The 17757-nt window shown below is 38.5% G+C and overlaps 1 protein-coding gene across 6 annotated transcripts in view; it reads right to left on the reverse strand.

Moving 5' to 3' along the window:
* rere (arginine-glutamic acid dipeptide (RE) repeats) overlaps positions 1 to 17757 on the reverse strand; it is a 159471-nt gene that overhangs the window by 19225 nt on the left and 122489 nt on the right. For all 6 annotated transcript variants that reach the window (XM_015381312.1, XM_015381313.1, XM_015381314.1 and 3 more), the window contains 5 exons: positions 16053 to 16101; positions 13409 to 13533; positions 12273 to 12372; positions 10780 to 10878; positions 1177 to 1257 (listed from right to left, as the gene is read on the reverse strand). In XM_015381312.1, coding sequence (XP_015236798.1) covers positions 1177 to 1257; positions 10780 to 10878; positions 12273 to 12372; positions 13409 to 13533; positions 16053 to 16101 — 454 coding nt within the window. The remainder of the gene's footprint in view (positions 1 to 1176; positions 1258 to 10779; positions 10879 to 12272; positions 12373 to 13408; positions 13534 to 16052; positions 16102 to 17757) is intronic.

A 17757-nucleotide genomic window follows, 5' to 3' on the forward strand; every position in this document is an offset into this window, starting at 1 on the left:
TTCTGAGAAATAAAGAAGATGTGGCACAGAGGCCACGACAGTAAGGAGTTCCTGAGTATATGAAAGTCTGCATTTGACAGAGAGGGTTGCCGTACCCCCACCCTGCAGCAGACGAGGAAATGAAGCAGATGAGAAGCATGACAAACAATTTAGTTTTTTTTTTCTCTCTTTGATGTCTGTGTCAGCATTGTGTCGGCACACTTCCAGCAGGAGCAGCCACACAAAACAACAAGGTCTGCAAGGTTCTCAGAATCAAAGGGCTTTTCAGAGAATAATTCAGCAACAAACTCAAAGGTGCATGTCTGATGTCACACATGCAAAAAGCTGCTCTAAAATCCCTTTATAGTAAAACTAAAACCTTGCATTGGCTAGCAGCGTTCTGCTTAGAAATCAGTGGTGAGTTTCTGCAAACAGGAGCAGCAACAGAGTTTAGTTTTTCACTGTTAAAACCCTCATACAACAAATAAAAAGTTATCTTAGTAATGATTATCTAACCTAAGAGCTGGACTATTCTATGCCATGACAGGAGGTTACATACAGTTGTTCAGGGCCAGTTACCACAGCGATATTTGTGTTCAGTCAAACACAGTGGAGGGAAATGTGGCGACACCAACACCCCACGCTGCTAGTGTATGCAAATAACACAATTACAGAGTGTGAGAAAAGATTAAATAACTGCCTCCGCAAATCAAAGGCAATGCCTCTGACATGCAAAGCTCTTAGCTACAGGATAAAACAACCGCCTCCACTGGACCTCAAATCTAAACCATTAATAATTCAGCATTCCGTTACCATTTTGGGCAACTTCAATGCACAAATCAAACCATAAAGCAATGAAAATTATGAAGACAATTTTCTGATAGATCCTGTAAAAGTTATCACTGATTGTAAACACTTTACAGCAGACATACAGGGCAATCTGCATGGAGTTAAGATATGCTACAACTTTACAACTTATTTAGAGGCAGCTTTAAGGTTGAGTCCTTGAAGCAGTTGCATTATTTTTATCAGTTTCTTTTTCAAGAAAATCCAAGAATTAAGGTTTTAATCAATAACATAAATAGGCCTCTAGTTAGAAAGCCTGAAGTGTTTAACAGTGACCCTAGTTTTCTGCACACCTGTATCCAAAACTCTGTGAAGTTTGAGCTACACAGAAAAAGAAATAAAAGATCTTACCGTTTCTTTGTTGGGCAGCAGCTCTTTCCGGATCCTGAAGAAGTTTTTGCCAAACTGCCTCAGCCCTTTGATGAAGCGCTTCTGCAATTTTTCAGAGGAAGAAATAAAGAAAGAAAAGAAGACAAATTAGTGTATGTGAAGTCAGCTAAGCTGCGGCTGCAAAAAGTTACTGCTGAGCACCACAACAACAAGAGAGGGGGGGGAAAAAAAGAAGAAAGGTTTTTCGTTTCTCTAGTCTGTGGTTGGAGGGGTTTGATGTGTGTTTGAGAAACCTCGGTAGCTCCGTTTAAACTCCGGAGCAAACACAGCCATGTCAGGGCAAAATGAGAGAGGAAATGACAAGTAAGGCAGGGAGAGACACTAAGATTAACCCGGTCTTTTCATGTGCTGTGAAAACACAGTTAAACAAACACTGTTGGATATAAAAACATACAGATCGAGGACAGCAATAATCTCTAAAGGGAAAGTTCAATGTCAGAACCTGAACTTGAGAGTTGAAAAATTCAGAAAATCACCCTAACTACAACTTACTGCTGGTTTTAAAATCTGTAGAATCAACATAAACACTTATAAGAGTAAAAAGAGATCAAATACACCAAGAGAGCTGGCTACTTCATGACAGTGGCTTTAATCTGAAATAAAAAACAAATGTGAACATGCAGTCTCACCTCACCGAGAGCAAAAACAACAACAGGGAGAAACAAAACCAGAAATCCAAACTACCTAAATGCTTTCCTTCTCCTTTAAGAGCCACAGACTGTCAGCCATAAAAAGCGGTGGCTGAAAACATTCACAGCCAGCGAAGCAGGCGGCCAACAGATTTAGTTTCTTGCTCCAGTGGCAAGCCCCGTTCTTCAGTGATCTCAGCCAACCGTTTCCAACCAAGTAACTCCGGCAAAAAGCGGGGAAAAGTCCACAGGGAGTGCAGCACAAATGTCTACGTCCAGCCGCAGGTAAAAGGGGGGGAGGAGAAAGGAAATAAATCAGGGGACAAATCCACAAGGTCTCGGACAGCACAGCGATTCTTTTTCCTAACAAGAAAGAAATAGCTTGTCACTCTGTGCTCCTCCACTACAAAGGGGAAGGCTTTACATGTGATCTTTCTGCAAGAGAGCCTCTGGTTTGCGGCAGGCTGGAAAACCTGAAGTGGATTCATGTTGGGTGCGGGGCTCATTTCAGCCTGTTTCTGCCACATCTAAATGAGCAGGCTTATATTTATCCACCACAGAGGAAAAAAACTGAAACAGTTTAACAATAAAAATAGAAAACATCTATAATAGCTGCCTTTTAAGGAAAACTATTCCCCTAAATGCATTCACAGCTTAGAGTTAGTATTTTAAGAGGTAAAACTAGCTGTGAGTCTGAGGGAGGAGGAAAACACGCAGGCTGACAATTTGAGAATAAGCTTCTGGACATGATGGAAGGAAGATGAGTGGGAAGGAAAAACAGACATGGAGCTTCTAATGAACTTCACTTTCCAGCGCAGTGAGTTATGTAACCACAGATTGTTTACATATCCAGCTTTGGTGTGGAACAAAGGCCAAATTTACTGAAGTAAAGCAAGCAGCTGCAAAACACAACCCTTTCCCAGGGGGTAATATTACAGACACGCACAACAGATCCGTCTAACTAGGAGATGCAAAACACATTTCAAGTCAGATCTTAACGAAAACACTCTCCAAGTATTAGGGTGTAACTAAATTACTACTAAAGATACTACTTAAACAGCCTAAACATCAAAAGGAGTGATTTACGAGCGAATCTCTGCTGACATCTAAACAAAAAGGCCTGTCACATTAGTCACATGGGACATCAGTAAGTTTTCATCCATCACTCCGATGACAGAGTAGTTGATCAGCCAGTAGATGGAGCAATCCATAATGGAAAGCTTTGAGTTCATCATACAGCACCCATCTGCAGTCGCTTCAGAGGTCAATGGCAGATTAACATTTGGATTATCACTCTAGCTTCACTCAGATAAAACAAGCTGCAGAGATCCAGAAGATCAATATTACATAATTCAGTCGATTATGTCCAAATACATGTAAACGATCGGCGTGTTAGAACCTGTGATTCAAATGCCACTGTATTACTGGCCAAATTAACTGTTTTATAAAGCCTGATCTTAAGAAAGGGCAGTAGTGTGTAAATTCCCCCAATTTGTTTTTATATTCATTTCACCAATAATAATAATAAAAAGAAAACAGTTGTTAGGATCAGAAACAAGACTCAGTACAAAAGAAGAGATCTATAACACCTGGAAATCACTTATATGAAACCATATTAGTGCTTAGTAAGAGATAAATACTGACAGGGTGAAAAACATGACATTAATGGTTTGTAAGTACAGATCAAAACCCCAACTGGCTAACAGTTAGCCTCAGACAGCGCTAACGTTAGCATCTGCTTCTAGCTTTTCAATGACCACAAAACTCAAGAGCCTTTTTCTGTTTCCTAGTGAGCCTGTTTACAATGATCCTTAAGTTATCGTGTGCTGCGTAATTTACTGTCAATATTAAAATTAAAGGGTATTTCACTTTTTTACGAGCTGCTTACAATAAATAAAAAAACAAAAACATAGACAAGAAAAAAAAAAAAGAAGCTGAGAAACTGTGACCGGCAAAGAGTTAGTGCCTGAACCTCCTAACGTTTGTATTTGGTTTGTTTCTTCCCCATTCCTTTATAAGTCCATTTTAATCTTGTCTTAGCAGAAATCTAAAACGGATAATCTACACTAACAAAGGGACGGCGCCTTGCAGGGAGTTAGCTGCTAATGATTCCTATGATTCCTAAGATAACATTTGCTTTGTAGCTTTTTTAGACATTAGTCTAGACTGTAACTCTTTAGCAGTATATCAATACTTTAAGACTGATCACATACCATGAGAGTACTAAAGGCTATTTGCTAGTTGCTAACCAAACCTCATTTGGTAACTGCGTAAGAGTAGTTTGAAAGAGTAATTTCATGTTTTTTAATACATGGTATGTAGCTTTAAATCTTGAATTCTAAAAAAAAAATATTATATAGAGAATGCTATATTCAGTCAATTGTTAGCTATTAAACTCATCCTTGGTGATATCTAATTCGTAAGCTCTGACTGGAGCAGATAAAAAAGCTATCTGACCATTTTAATTACTCTAGCTTGTTTATATTTCAGAATACTTTACTGACATTTAGCTGTTTAAAATAGTAAAGCAGGCATCTACTCCATCGCTTCCCATTAATGATAAACTAAAAGGTTAATTCACTGTTATTTGTAGAATAACAGTGAATTAACTGTTATTCTAAACTAAAGTAATCAGAGATCTAAACTAAAGTGATCAGAGATGGTGGGAGGACATTGATTAACAAAGCATTAGCCACTAAGCTAAATTTAAAACCTGCTTTATAGCTTGATCAGCGCTTCATAAGCCTACACTGCATTTGATCAAACTAATACTAAAATCTTCAATACTTGTGATTAAATCTAAACTAAACTGAGAAATTAAAAAAAAAAAAAATCTTTAGATATATGAAACCTTTATTCTATTAAAAAAGTGACGTTTTAATTTTTTACTTTTGGCATTAAGATTCGACAAGAATAAAAAATGGAATATATAAAGTTATTTAACTGGTCATGCATTATTCAACACATATATCCTTGAAACCAAAGTTGTGGTTTGTCAAACTTTAGTGTGCATTTCTAAAATCTTAATACTACTAAAATTAAATCTTGTTTTATTCTAGTTAACCCAGTTTTGTGTGTCGCCTTATTTGGATATTCCACTAGATCCCTATTGTAAATTATGAGATGTAGAAATGTAGCGAGGATTAGACGACGTTTCCATGGCTCTTTACACAAGCCAGTAAAGCTTTTATACTGAAAATCAATTAGACCCGCTCATGCAGTCTGACCTCATCAGGTCATCTTAATTATGTTCCATAACTGTACTTTTTACTCAGTCGAAGCAATCATATCCTAATAGCTGAGCTTTATGCATGCTCCCCCTCCCGCCTCCCTTCAGTTTTCTTTTTCTTGCTGGCTCCCTCCCTCCCTCCCTCCCTTCTCTCTACATGTCGGCTCCAGTTTAAGGCTCCATTTCAGCTGCCTGGGCTCACTGCTCTCCAGCCCAGCTAATAAATCATCCGCCAATCTGCTCCCTGAATCGTTCTGCCCCTGCTCTGACTGCTCCAGCCCTTGGTTGCTAGGGAACAAAGGCAGAGGAGGGGCTTTGGGAGACGGAGAAGCGAGGGTGGGAGGCTTGGGGGGGGTTTAGCTGGGTGGAAGTGCTACCAAATGGCCATCCGCTGTGCAGAAACAACAGGCTTCTCTCTCAGAGCGTGTTCCAGAGAGCTGGCGCTTTTTACCCTCCCCGAGTTTCCCCTCAGAGCTGAACAGAGCGCCATTGTGAGGCTTGAGAGGAGACGTATGAAAGGAGGACGAGAAACAGAAAAAAAAAAACCCAGAATAATTCAATGGGCCATTGTGCACGCGTACATCCTGTTCGAAAGCCGATTGTTTGGAGTTGTAAAACTGGTTAAGATAATGTAGACACAGGCACACAGATGGTATCGTGATGACAAACAGAGGGCAGGCTCACACATGGAACATAATTCCCTCTAAATGTCATTCCTCTGAAAAAAAACAAAACAAAAAAAACAGTAATGCAAGGCCGTCCAACACAAAACAAAGCTTCATTCACTCAATATGGAGTCATTATACTTGACTCGTTGTTAAAAGCTGAGCTTTACTGAGCCTGATGAGGACGCTGAGCTCAACAGCCAAAAATAAAGAAAGAGGGAAAAAAAAAACAATTTCTTTTATACAAGTATGAACTTGTCAAACGATTAGCCTCGGCTTAACAGGAGGAAATCACAACACGCTTGAATAGGAATAACCGCACTGACAGACATTTTATAACCCACATCCTCTTTGCGTAGACACCATAGACAGGATCTATGTTTAGATGCGTAAAAAGCTGTGCAGACGATTAAAGAGGCATTGGCAATCATTAACAGTCTATAAGACAGACATCTCTGCAGACCAGAGGTTCCGGCACCTCTCCAAGTGTAAACGTTCCATATTTACCACATAACAAATGTGGCAGCACTCATAGCATGACCTTTGGAAAGCCGAGTAACAACCACTGCTTATTCTAGCATGTACTGACACAAAAGGTAACAGGAAATTCCAGTACACACCCATCCCGCCCGCTAATTAGTTACCAAACAGGCAAAAAAAATACTTGGCTGGTACTGAACCGTACATGTCATAGCAAACACTGATTTTTCGGCCTCCAAACAGATGATGATCAGTTCATTATTTTTTTTTCAGTGTGTTTTGCTGAAGTGGTGCATCTCTGATGTGAATGCTCATTTTCTACCACTTGGGGCCTGCTAGTCTTCCGTCTCCCTATTTTTGCCGATACCCCTCCAACCCCTCAGTGCAGTCATCCATCAGCTACAGACACAGCCGGAGATAAGCCACGGCATGGTGCAGCTGGCTGAGAAATAGACCTCCCGCCCTGCAGCAGTCATAGATCAGCCCGTGTCTCTGACGTGGCGGCACACAGCGAGACTGCGGCTGCTGCTTCTGATTGTTTATATGGCACCTCCTGTTGGCCGATGCAATGTTAGCACCGCCTGGTAACAAGTGCAAAAGACAGCTGCTGCGGGTGACAAGCCCAGTGTTGGTTTTCAGATTCAAAAGGGTCAAACTTAAAAAAATACTTAGTGCCGTGCATTTATTCACATTAGGTCTTGTTTTAATCACAACATTCCAGGAGCTTTAGTGGGATTATTGGAAAAGTTAGCTGGAAGAAAGTGATGGATGCTTTTTAAAATATATATTAGTGGTTATAGATCAGGGCAGTTGCATCCAGGACAGGCTGGAGCTGGGTCTATAAAGGAAAACCCTTAGCCAAACATTGCTGCCCAGGATCTGCAAGCTGCTCTCTGCTCCCTAACGGACGGTTTAAATGTAATGGACACACTCCACTGTAATCTCATTAAACTAGAATTAAAACATCGATTATATAAATGATGTTATGAGGATTTTGACTTAAGCATCAAGTATTTTTTTAAGGGTGTATTTTATTTAGAATATAAAAGCCTTCTAATTAGAAAAGCAACTTTAGGCAGTGAAGTCAGGGGTTCAATCCCAAACACTTCCGCAGGTCAAGTGTTCATGGTCAAGATAACTAACTATTTAACTGGATATATTTTTGAATGTAGAGAAAAACGTGCTTCATGTATAGAAGGCTAAATATATCAAACATGTTGAGGATGCTACAGAAAGTAACTTAGTTTCCTGAATTTATGTTTGTGGAGGGTTAATAGTTTGTATTAATCAAAAATGAAACATCAGCTGAACTGGATTTGCCCCTTTAAGTTATGCAACTTATGAGTGTAAAGAAATGTGAGCTGAGGTTAGCCTGAAACTGACATGTGAGTGAAACAGTTTCCATGACATGTTTACTTTTAGGGTATAGAAAAAGCAGAAATTGCTCCACACGACAGCCGCCTTGTCAGTCAACTGTGGTTTCATTACAAGCACAAACGAGCCCTCAGAACAACAGTTTGGAGGTAAAAACAAAAATCTATTGTGTAACATCACTGCAGCCATGGGATGGCAAATAATAACTAACTTGTTTACCTTTATTGTTAATTAACAGCTTCTGTGTCAATGATTTCATTTTTCTGGAATCTGCAGATGAAACCATGGTATAATGAAAAGGATGAGCTTTGGCATAAGGCTGAATTTCTGAGTGAGTAAAAACAGACGACTGCTTCATGTCTGACCATCTGAGACGGCTTCCATCCAACCACAACAACAGATTACATTGTCTGCTCTTTCTCAGTGGGTAAATAAAGCGGCGCTCTGGCTTTAACATCCCACTCCAGACTCCACAATAGCGACAGGATGATTAGGATACACACTTGATGTTTCTGATAAATTATTCATAGTTTTATATTTTCTCTGCTTTCGAATGCATGGAAGCTTTCTATGGTATAATCTAAAGTCACCACTGTACTCGTGAAATTGCAGGGTGATAGGGTGCTGCTTTCTGCAGAGCTGTCTGAATATGGCTTTTAAATTAGCTTTATGTGCATGGATGAAAATTAAATACATAAACACTGAAGTCAGAGTTGAGAGCAGTTTCATAAGCTACACTGAAGCTAGCAGAGGTAAGCTGGGAGAGGGAAGAGATGACATAGGGGGAGGAGAAAGTGACAAGTGACCCTGCAGACAGGCTGATTCTGTCATTTCAACGACCCGCTGTCACTTTTACTCTCATCTGAAACAACCGTGTGAGTTGAAAAAGAGCGGCAGAAATAATTATGCCAGTCCTGGAGGGGATGGGGGGGCCATGAGCATATGAGCTGAGGAGAGGCAAAGCACAGGGAGGTAAATAAATGAATAGCAGTAGGGCTGGCTTTAACACCTATCCTTTAAGGCAGTGAGGCTGAAAAGGCCCTAGCAGTGATCAGATCACTGTGGGCCATGTCCTCTACAGCCCGGCGTTGATATTCCGACTCCACAGGCAGGTGGAACACAAAGAGCCGACTGAAAACCTCTGGAAAAAGCCCCAAACATGCTGGGCTCTGAACAGGGACCAAACTACGAAGACAACTCATCCACACGTAGAAACCTAAATGCATAAACAGGAATTAACAGACATGTCTTCACATTAATCCAGACTGAAATGGTGTAATGTTTCAAAGTGATTAGCTTTGATCTCCGAGTGAAAAGAAAAAAAATGTCCTCGTCCATTTATTTCTTCTGATTTATTTAAATTGGACAAAGTCCACCATGTTTTACAATCTGATTAAGATTATTTATTCTGGCAACATAGTGAAGATCACTGCTGAAAACTCAAATTAATATTTTTTTAAGTAATTTTATTTCAGTCAAACTGTTGAAAGCATTTATTCAGCAAATAAAAATCAGATTTTAGCCAAAATGACAGGAATCTGTTTTTCACGATCCAAACCCTCTGACCTTCCAGGAAAGCACTTAATATTTCACATGAGTGGAGCATTCAGAGAGCCCTCCTCTCTGCTGTGTTGGCTGAGTTATATGTTTGGGATTATAATCCTGTAGAAAGAGCCAACACTGATCCCTTTTAAGTTTTATTCAAAGTATCCTGATTATTGTAAAGGATCCACTTTCCCAAACACTCAACTCTGATCGGCTGGAGTCTTTGAAGAAAAACAGGCCCACAGCACTAGGTCTCCCAAACTTTAACTAAGATTGTCTAAATATTTTACTTTTTTTTTAAATGCCAAACCTAAAACATTTTTTTCTTTTATTTTTAGAGGAAAAATGACCTTGGGTTCATCTGTTGCTATGTGTGATGACAGGACAGACACGGCTTTCGGTTCTCCTGCCTACTTTCTTTTTGTCCTTTTCTGGAAAGTTTCAAATATGAAACTCCATCTGCCTCACTCTGCTTTCCTCTCTTTCCCATTTGGAATAAAGGAAATTGAAAGTTACGAGTTGTAAGTTCCTTTATGTTAAAAACATAAATAAATATCAAAGAAAACAAAAACTGATTAAACTCTATTGTTCATCAGTTACTGATGAAGAAGCCAACAGTTAAAAAAATGCATAAATAACTGCAGCACTAACCTATTTGTCTGTTAAAAAGGCAGTAAATGAAGTTTAATTCAAAGGGAAGTGTTGTAATACATGTTCTGACAGAGATTTTTGCCTCTATCTTTCTTAAGCATTTTTAAGCCTGCTGCCAGCAAAGAGGGACAAATACAGGTTAGTTCAGGTAGCTCACCTCAGTCTAGAAGAGTTAAGTTAATGTGGTTAATTATGGTCCAACAAAAGGACTCCTGCTTAATTTAGATGTGCAATTCATGTGTAATTACTTTAGAAATATACACTAAGAAGAATTTAGAAATATCACCGCTAAATATGACCCAATGTTGGAGAAAAAAAAGCTAAAGGATCAGATGAATACAACAAAAACACCAAAAAGAAAAAACAAACAAATGAACTGCCTGAGAGAGGGAGACTTCCAACAGAGACTCAGCCGTCTAAGATCTGCAGTCAGATCAGGAAGTAATGTTATTTTTAAAACGCACTGGGTACACAAACATGCAGCCCAGTGTGTCAAAACGCACGAAAGCCAAAGCCACAGCGCTCATTGGGTTTGACATGGTGTAATTCAGAGCTTTCATTCCCCCTCCTTCCCACCCATGAAGTGGTGTTTGATCAGCCATTTTCTGATTCCAGCCCTCCGGCAGCTGTGGTGAAATTCTCTTCTAAGTACAAATGGAGGCGAATGTTACCAGCCCCCAATCTTTTCCCTTTTCAGACATCCATGCAAAAAAAAAAGATTTATTTTGTGGGTGATAAACAGGACGCAGCTGCTCGTGAGCCGTGGAGAGGCTGGAAAACCGAAGACTGTTTTTTACGGATGCTGTGTGAGGCTGGGCCAAAGCTCCCTGTTAACGCTCAACAGCTCCCTCTAAAGACTCACTCTGCTCTGACCTAAAGCTAATATTGAAGACACTTTGGAGCTGGATAAAGAGATCTGTTGTGTTTGTGTGTCAGCCCACATTTATAAACATAAACTGCTTAAAAGAAACAAAGAGAAAGCCTCTCTTACCACTTCGTCCTCAGACCAGCACTTCTCTATCAGTTTAGGTACCGGCTTCTTCACCAGACGCTGCAGAGCCTTGCCTGCATCATAGCTGCTCTCATGAAGCTGAAAAAACAACAGAGAATTCAGTTATATTCCTTCAGGGAAGAAAAGGAACAAACAAAAAGGTTTCCATATTCTGTGACCTTACATGGACAAACTAATGCTTCAAACAATGAATAACTGCTGCATAAGCAAAAGGCTTTAAAATCTCCCATCATTTTTGAACATCAATTTTAAAGTTTCAGCAGACACTCTCACTTGGATTTAGGTCTAGATTTTAACTGGGTCATAAGGCAAATTTCCCAGTGTTGGAAAGCTGCTATGTTTTTCTGCCACACACAATGTTTTGCATGTAGGCAAAAAAATAAACTTTCTGATCAAAGCTCCTTTTTTGACTGTATCGCCTACCAGATGTGTTGTTAAATACAAACAGGATTTAAAAGGCTGTATTTCTGGAGAGAGCAGCTCCTCCAGAGATACCATGAGCCTCATTCATAGTTTTAGAACCTAACTTATTTTTTTTCTGGACACATTTTCTGTCCTCCTTGGACTTTAAGAAGCAGTTTTTGCTTTTTCTCATTAACTTTCTCCTATAAAGCCCTCACAAAACAGCTGGATTTATACTGACAGGCTGCGGAAAGTGATTATTCGCACTGACTGTTATGGGTATCGATATAAAGGAGGTTTGAATACAGATATATGGAACAATGTTTAGGTTATTTATAAAAATAGAAAAATATAGATATTTTTTCTTATACTTTATAGCCAAATGGCATTTTATGTTAGCAACATATAAACCCCCAAAATATTTTAGACTACAGTCATAGGAGTGTTAAATGTTAAAGGGATATAGGGTTGCTATAGATGGCTATTTGATATGCATAAAAAAAAAAAAGCTTATTCACAACAAGCTATGACTGAAACTGTCTGTACAACTCCTCCAGAGTCAGAGGAAATGCCTGCCAAGGCCTGAAAACAACCTGAAGATGAACAGCAGTGAAAGGAGGTAATATCTGGAGAGCTTAAAGCATTCTGTCACATTCAATTGGGTGAAACGGGCAGCGCTGAAGCTCTCCCTCTGAGAATAAACAAGCATTACTCATTGGAATTGCAAATAGAGAAAAAGGTCAAGAGACGATGACCTGCTCGCTATGCTAATTTTCTACTTTATAGACTCGGCATATAAATCCCCTGTTTATGATGATTCTAATCTCTTTGTTGAGCTCGATTCCTCTGCATTCATTGTCGATGTGACGAACAAATCTCTCATTATGCATAATGTACTGTTAGCTGCTGAGGTTAGGTTCACAGAAAGAGAAGGAAGTGGGGTGTCTGCTGTCTCAGAGGCCCTATTATGATCCATCACTGCAGACAAAACTGTAACTAAACCTACACAGAAATATCAGTACCTAAAACGTGTGACCATGGAGTTGTGCAGATGTTGTATATTAACTTACTGTGTTAAGTGCGTTTAATGTAGTGTCATCTCGAGAGGCGGCTAGACAACCATCTTCTGTCGATCCTCCATCACACATCCCAGCAAAGGCAGCCATGCTCCTGCAGACACAAACAATGGATGAATAAATCAGGTGCATAGTATAAAGAATACCTCTGTACTCTGCCTTCAATATGGGTGGATAAATGGTCACCTAAGTTACTGCTTGCATCTAACGGAGAATTTCACTCATTATGCAAAAATAAATAAATATGGTGACCTTGTTTTAATAGCAATTACCAACCAGCAGAAATTTCAAACTAGGAGGGAAAATAACGAACTGAATGTGAAAGCAATGTACTAATTGTAACACTTATTTTTAATCACTGCTTTGTCTTTCATATCAGTCCAATTTAAAACCAAAATATTGTTTCCAAATAGGTTTTTACACACAAAAAACAACTTTAATGTGTTTTTTTTTCTTCATTTAAAGCTTTACAGCAATGCAACATTAATATGTGCAATGAAGATTTATTTATTAAATAATGGCAGTAATAAAAAACACTAATAGGAATAATAATGTGAATTGAAGCATAAAATACATTCAGATAGATATTTGTATTCAGCTTTGATAATTGTGTCAATAATAATAATCTCTTTGGACGTAAGATCCTAATTTGATATAGATTTCAGGGACTGAACATTTAGTGGAGAAAATTGAGGATTAATTGCAATAGATTTTATTATGCTTGAGATGGTAAAAAATGCCTGTTTTCCTAATACTGTAAAGACCTGATGAAAATAAGTAAGGGAAGTAGTGAGGGACATTTTTTCGGCTTTACCTCAATGACAGCAGTTTTTTTTTCATTCACTGAACTGCAGTCCATGGCTACAGAATATCAGAAACTTGAGCAGCATTTGAAAGAACAGACTGACATCAAACCTTGCTGATATCTCCAGCATCAAAAAGTGGTTTTAAAAGTTGAATTACAAGAAATCACAGATTTAATATGTTGTCTAAGTCTCTCAGACATGTAAATGCGCTCACATCTCAGCTTTGCCATGATAGAATTATATTTTTATCTATTTTAAAACCTAAAGGTTTAGATACTATAGATGTGTGCTTTGGATTGGATTTCTGCTTTCCTCTGGACTCACCTTGCAGCTCTGAGGTACATAAGAAGGTCACAGTCGTTGACCCCTGGCATCCAGACCAGCTCCTCATTCTCAGTCACGGCCTGGCCACCAGGGGAGGGGAAAGGCTGCAGCTCTGGGAGCTTGGCCTAATTAGGTCCACAGAGAAGGAGAGAGACAGATGGTATCACACTACAAATAGCACACAGGCTTGGAAAAAAAAAGAAATATCAGCTTACAACCCCCTGTCATCAACTTTTAACTTCTGAGAGGGGGCAGCAGGGACAAGTTGGAGTCCAGTGATTTAACACCTCAACTCAGAAAGTCATTACCGAAAGACAACAACTCTGTTTACAGAAAACCTCTGTTAGATCAAAATGTTTGTATACATCTTTAAATAGGGAGCTTGAAAATAGGCAGTCAGAATACAATATGAACTGTAGAGTTTGTTGAACCAGGAGGTAAAGCTGATAAAGCTGCAGAAGGAAATGCTTCTTTACTACTAGTTCTTTTAAAAAAAAGATGCAGCATTGATTCAACAGATGTCAACATCGTGGTAAAGAATGAGAATCAGAAAAAAACCTTCTTGGTCCCTATATACAGTTTAAATCTAACATAATGGATCAACAAATTGTCTCCAAATCAATATAAACCTGTCATAAGCACAAATCTTTCTAAATGTATCTATATTATTAGCTTCTCTCCAAGGAGCCTGTAACCAGAGACTTTTGAGACAAAAACGCAAAAAAAATCTGTCTTTATTAAAAAAGAACAACTTTGGTTGTTAAAATAATATTTTTGACAATTATAACATTAACAAAGATTTTATAAAAATAATAATTACCAACGGTTTAGCTTAATTTAGTTGAGCTTAATTTAGTTGTAATTTTGAAATGCTTTTTGCTCAGATTTTACTTTTTGCTGTTCTGATCTTTATTGAGTGTCAAAAGTATATCATAACAACATTGCCTTATTTAGTCCTGTTATCTGCTCTGGCCAGCGTAGAGTCAGTCGCTTAACAGACACAATTTTCTTTAAATAATGTTTATAAAGAAAGAATTGGTTGGCAAAATTCTTGTTTGGATACCGATGCTGCATGGCAATTTATAAAAAAAAAAAATATAATAATCTTTGTCATTGCTATTTTGTATGTTCCAATCAACCCTGTCAAACATATTTAACCCATGCCATGATATGCTGCAGAAGGCGATAATACCGCAGCTAAGGGTTTTGCTTGGGGACTAAGAGGGCAGTTTGTGTGCATCTGTTCAGGAGAATTTTTGCATTTAGAAACTGTTTTTAAAAAACAGTCCTATTCTTCAATGCAGCTGTTGCACAGCTGGAGAGCTCCTTCAGTCATGGACTGCACCTTAGGTACACAAAATACAGTCTTCTCAGATTCTTCTTTTTCAGCAGCTGTTATACTACATAACCTTCACTGCTCACAACAAACTCAATGAGCCGGTTACATGTCGGCTGTTGATTGTACAGTTGTTACGTTTTTGTTGCATCATGGTGTTTTTCACACACAGTTGTTACATGAGCATTTTGTACATTTGTCAGTTCTTCCTAATTAGTGGCACAATCCAATAATCAGATGTAGTGTCTGATGACAGCCCTGTATTTCTGTTCTGTTGTAACATTTCTCTTTGAAATTAACCCTGACTGTGGGGGGACAAGAAATGCCCAGATTCTTTCTATAGAACTTAGAGAAATCTAAGGAAAAACAAATATTGATGTCTTTTCAATATCTAAATGAAACCCTATGCTGCCTATCTGGTTGGTGTTCAACAATAATTATATTTTTTAAACCTTTCATCTATAAAATTAGAGTTGCTACAAATTTTCAATCTCAAAAATTCTAAACTTTTCAGACTTCCCTTACTATTTTGGTTCTGTTGTTTTACAGTTTATAATAAATAGAAATACATATTTAAGAAAATCAATGCTTTATGGCAGACACTTCTACTATTGGCAGTCTTTAAAAGGGGAATCTGGGAAAAAAAAACAAAAAAACTGATGGACGGAGGGAAGGATGACAGAAGGAAGGAAAACAAAAGAGGAATGACTGAAAGACAAAGAGAAGAAATGATCATAGAAACATTTTAAAAAGGAAACAAGAGAACAAAAGACAAATAGAAGGACAGAAGAAAGTAAGGGGAGAAAGAAATAGCAGCATATAAAATAAACTAATGAAATAAGGAAGGACATGAGGGACAAAAGGAATAAAGACACACGGGACATAATGAGGGAGAATAAGAAAGGAGGGGCAGAGCAAACGGTATCGGTAAGAAAGGAAGGAAGATCTCAAAGCAGGGGCAAAGGAGAGAAGAAAGGTTGAGAAGAAAAAATAAATCACAAAATTTAGAAATTAAACCAGAGAATAAACTCAGGAAGCAGACCTGTTAGTTAGATTTGTTCATCTTAACCAGACCATTAAATGTATAAAAACTAAAATCAAAACCCAAACTTTTCCAAGTGGGAAACCATATTTCCTATTGAAAGGTGACGGAGTAGAATCGCCATAAAAGGTAAAAACCAAAAACCCTCAGATTTATTTTGGATCTGGATTTTCCACATGAATGACCAGTGGTCTACTCTCATTGTGATAACTGTGCAGCTGAAGCAGCATCTCATTTCCATGCTGATGTGCTGTGCAATAACTTACCTGGTGACTCGGTCCCACTCGGATCTCCCCCTGTGTGCTGTTTAATCGCCTGGGAAGAGACAAAGGAGAGTGAAGCTAAATATGTATCCATAATCCATCAAGTTCTAGGTATAGAATTAAAATGTTCAGCTCACTGAACATGACTGAAACAGCTCAGCTAAAATACAAAGAACATTAAGAAGATGAATGCGTCAAAAGTGCAACAAGTACATAGTGGTTTATTCTGAGAAGCAAAAACAGATTTCATGAGAATGTTCCCTTCGCTGCTGTTCAGAGAAAATGTGCAGGCCTCATATTATGGATGCAGCAATAAAAAAGGAGGAGGGGAGGATGTGGAGTATCTGGCTTTGGATGTGCAGAGCGAGGAGCCTCTGGAAGCGGCTGCTGGTACAAACGCTGGTAGCCATAGAAACTGCTGTTTAATAATAGTGTTCGGATTCTCCAGCTGCAGTGGATTAAAGAAAATGACAAGATGTTCCTTTTGAAAAGCCTTTCCCTCCCCTGTTGCCAAGGCAACGGCTGTGATTTTCATACAAGCGAATGTGAGGCGGCCCAGAATCTGTCAGCATGATTTGCACCCGGAGAAGCTCGTACTCCATCACCCGAACCTAGAGGAAACTCAAGAGGCCGAAAGCCTCTGGCTCTCTTTACGATCCACACAAACCCTGCGGTACTCGGTCTCCCCTTCCCAACACGTCCCCTCCTACACAGTTTCTGTGACAGGAGCGGGTGATTAAAGGTGTAATCTGAACTATGGCTGACAGCCGTGCTGGCACAGACCCGGATACAGGCGCAGCGCAGAAAAAACAAAACAACTTTCAGCTGCAGTAGGTGACCCTTGCATTAACAGCCCACTGCTCCAGAAAGTGTTGCAATACTGCATCTTATTAAATAAACATTCGCAGAACCTACAAAAAACAAAAACAAATGTAATCTAATACAATGTTTAAAATTTTATAGAAACAGATAAACGCTGCAACAATCATTTAGCAGTACATAAAACTGTAACCACATAATATTGGGTTAAAACCAATATAATTCTCTGTTCATTAAGTTAAACTATTATTTTCTGTGAATTCAAAACCTCTAATGCTCTCAGAAAAAAAAATCTCAAGCTCATTTTCCTCTTTTCATAGAAACTATGCTATAGATTATCCAACTATTTCTTTATCCAAAACATGAAAAAAGATCACATCCATTTATGCAGCAAAGCCAATTTCTCAGAGATTTATCTGGTTATTATTGAGCTTAACTTTTTGGTTTTTAAATCAATTTGGTAGCAATTAATAATTTGGATAGATTTAATGAACAGGGAAAAAATAAAGGCTTTTTACTGTTCAAGTTGATTTTGATCTCTGGATAAGTATTTGGTGCATGTTTCAATTCACTGTCCATGAAGATGTGTGAAAGCTGTTTCTGTAGATCCATCTAAGAAAAAGTGCAAATAGAATGGACGGCTCTAAACACAAACATGATGTGAAAGACACGGCTATCAGCTCTGAGTTTACAAAGAGAAAAAAATAAAAATAAAATATGTATACTTTGGACTAATATGGATTTTTTTTTTTTTATGTGACAACCAAAGTTTGTGAATGTGTTTCTGACACTTTGCAGTTGATTATGTTGACAGTATATTTGGCAGGAGGTTGTAAGGATAACAAATGAGGACCTATGCTCCAGGATAAAAGAAAACATGTCTGTAAAA

Source organism: Cyprinodon variegatus, unplaced genomic scaffold, assembly GCF_000732505.1.
Source record: "Cyprinodon variegatus isolate N-32 unplaced genomic scaffold, C_variegatus-1.0 Scaffold231, whole genome shotgun sequence".
Classification (NCBI taxonomy): Eukaryota; Metazoa; Chordata; class Actinopteri; order Cyprinodontiformes; family Cyprinodontidae; genus Cyprinodon; species Cyprinodon variegatus.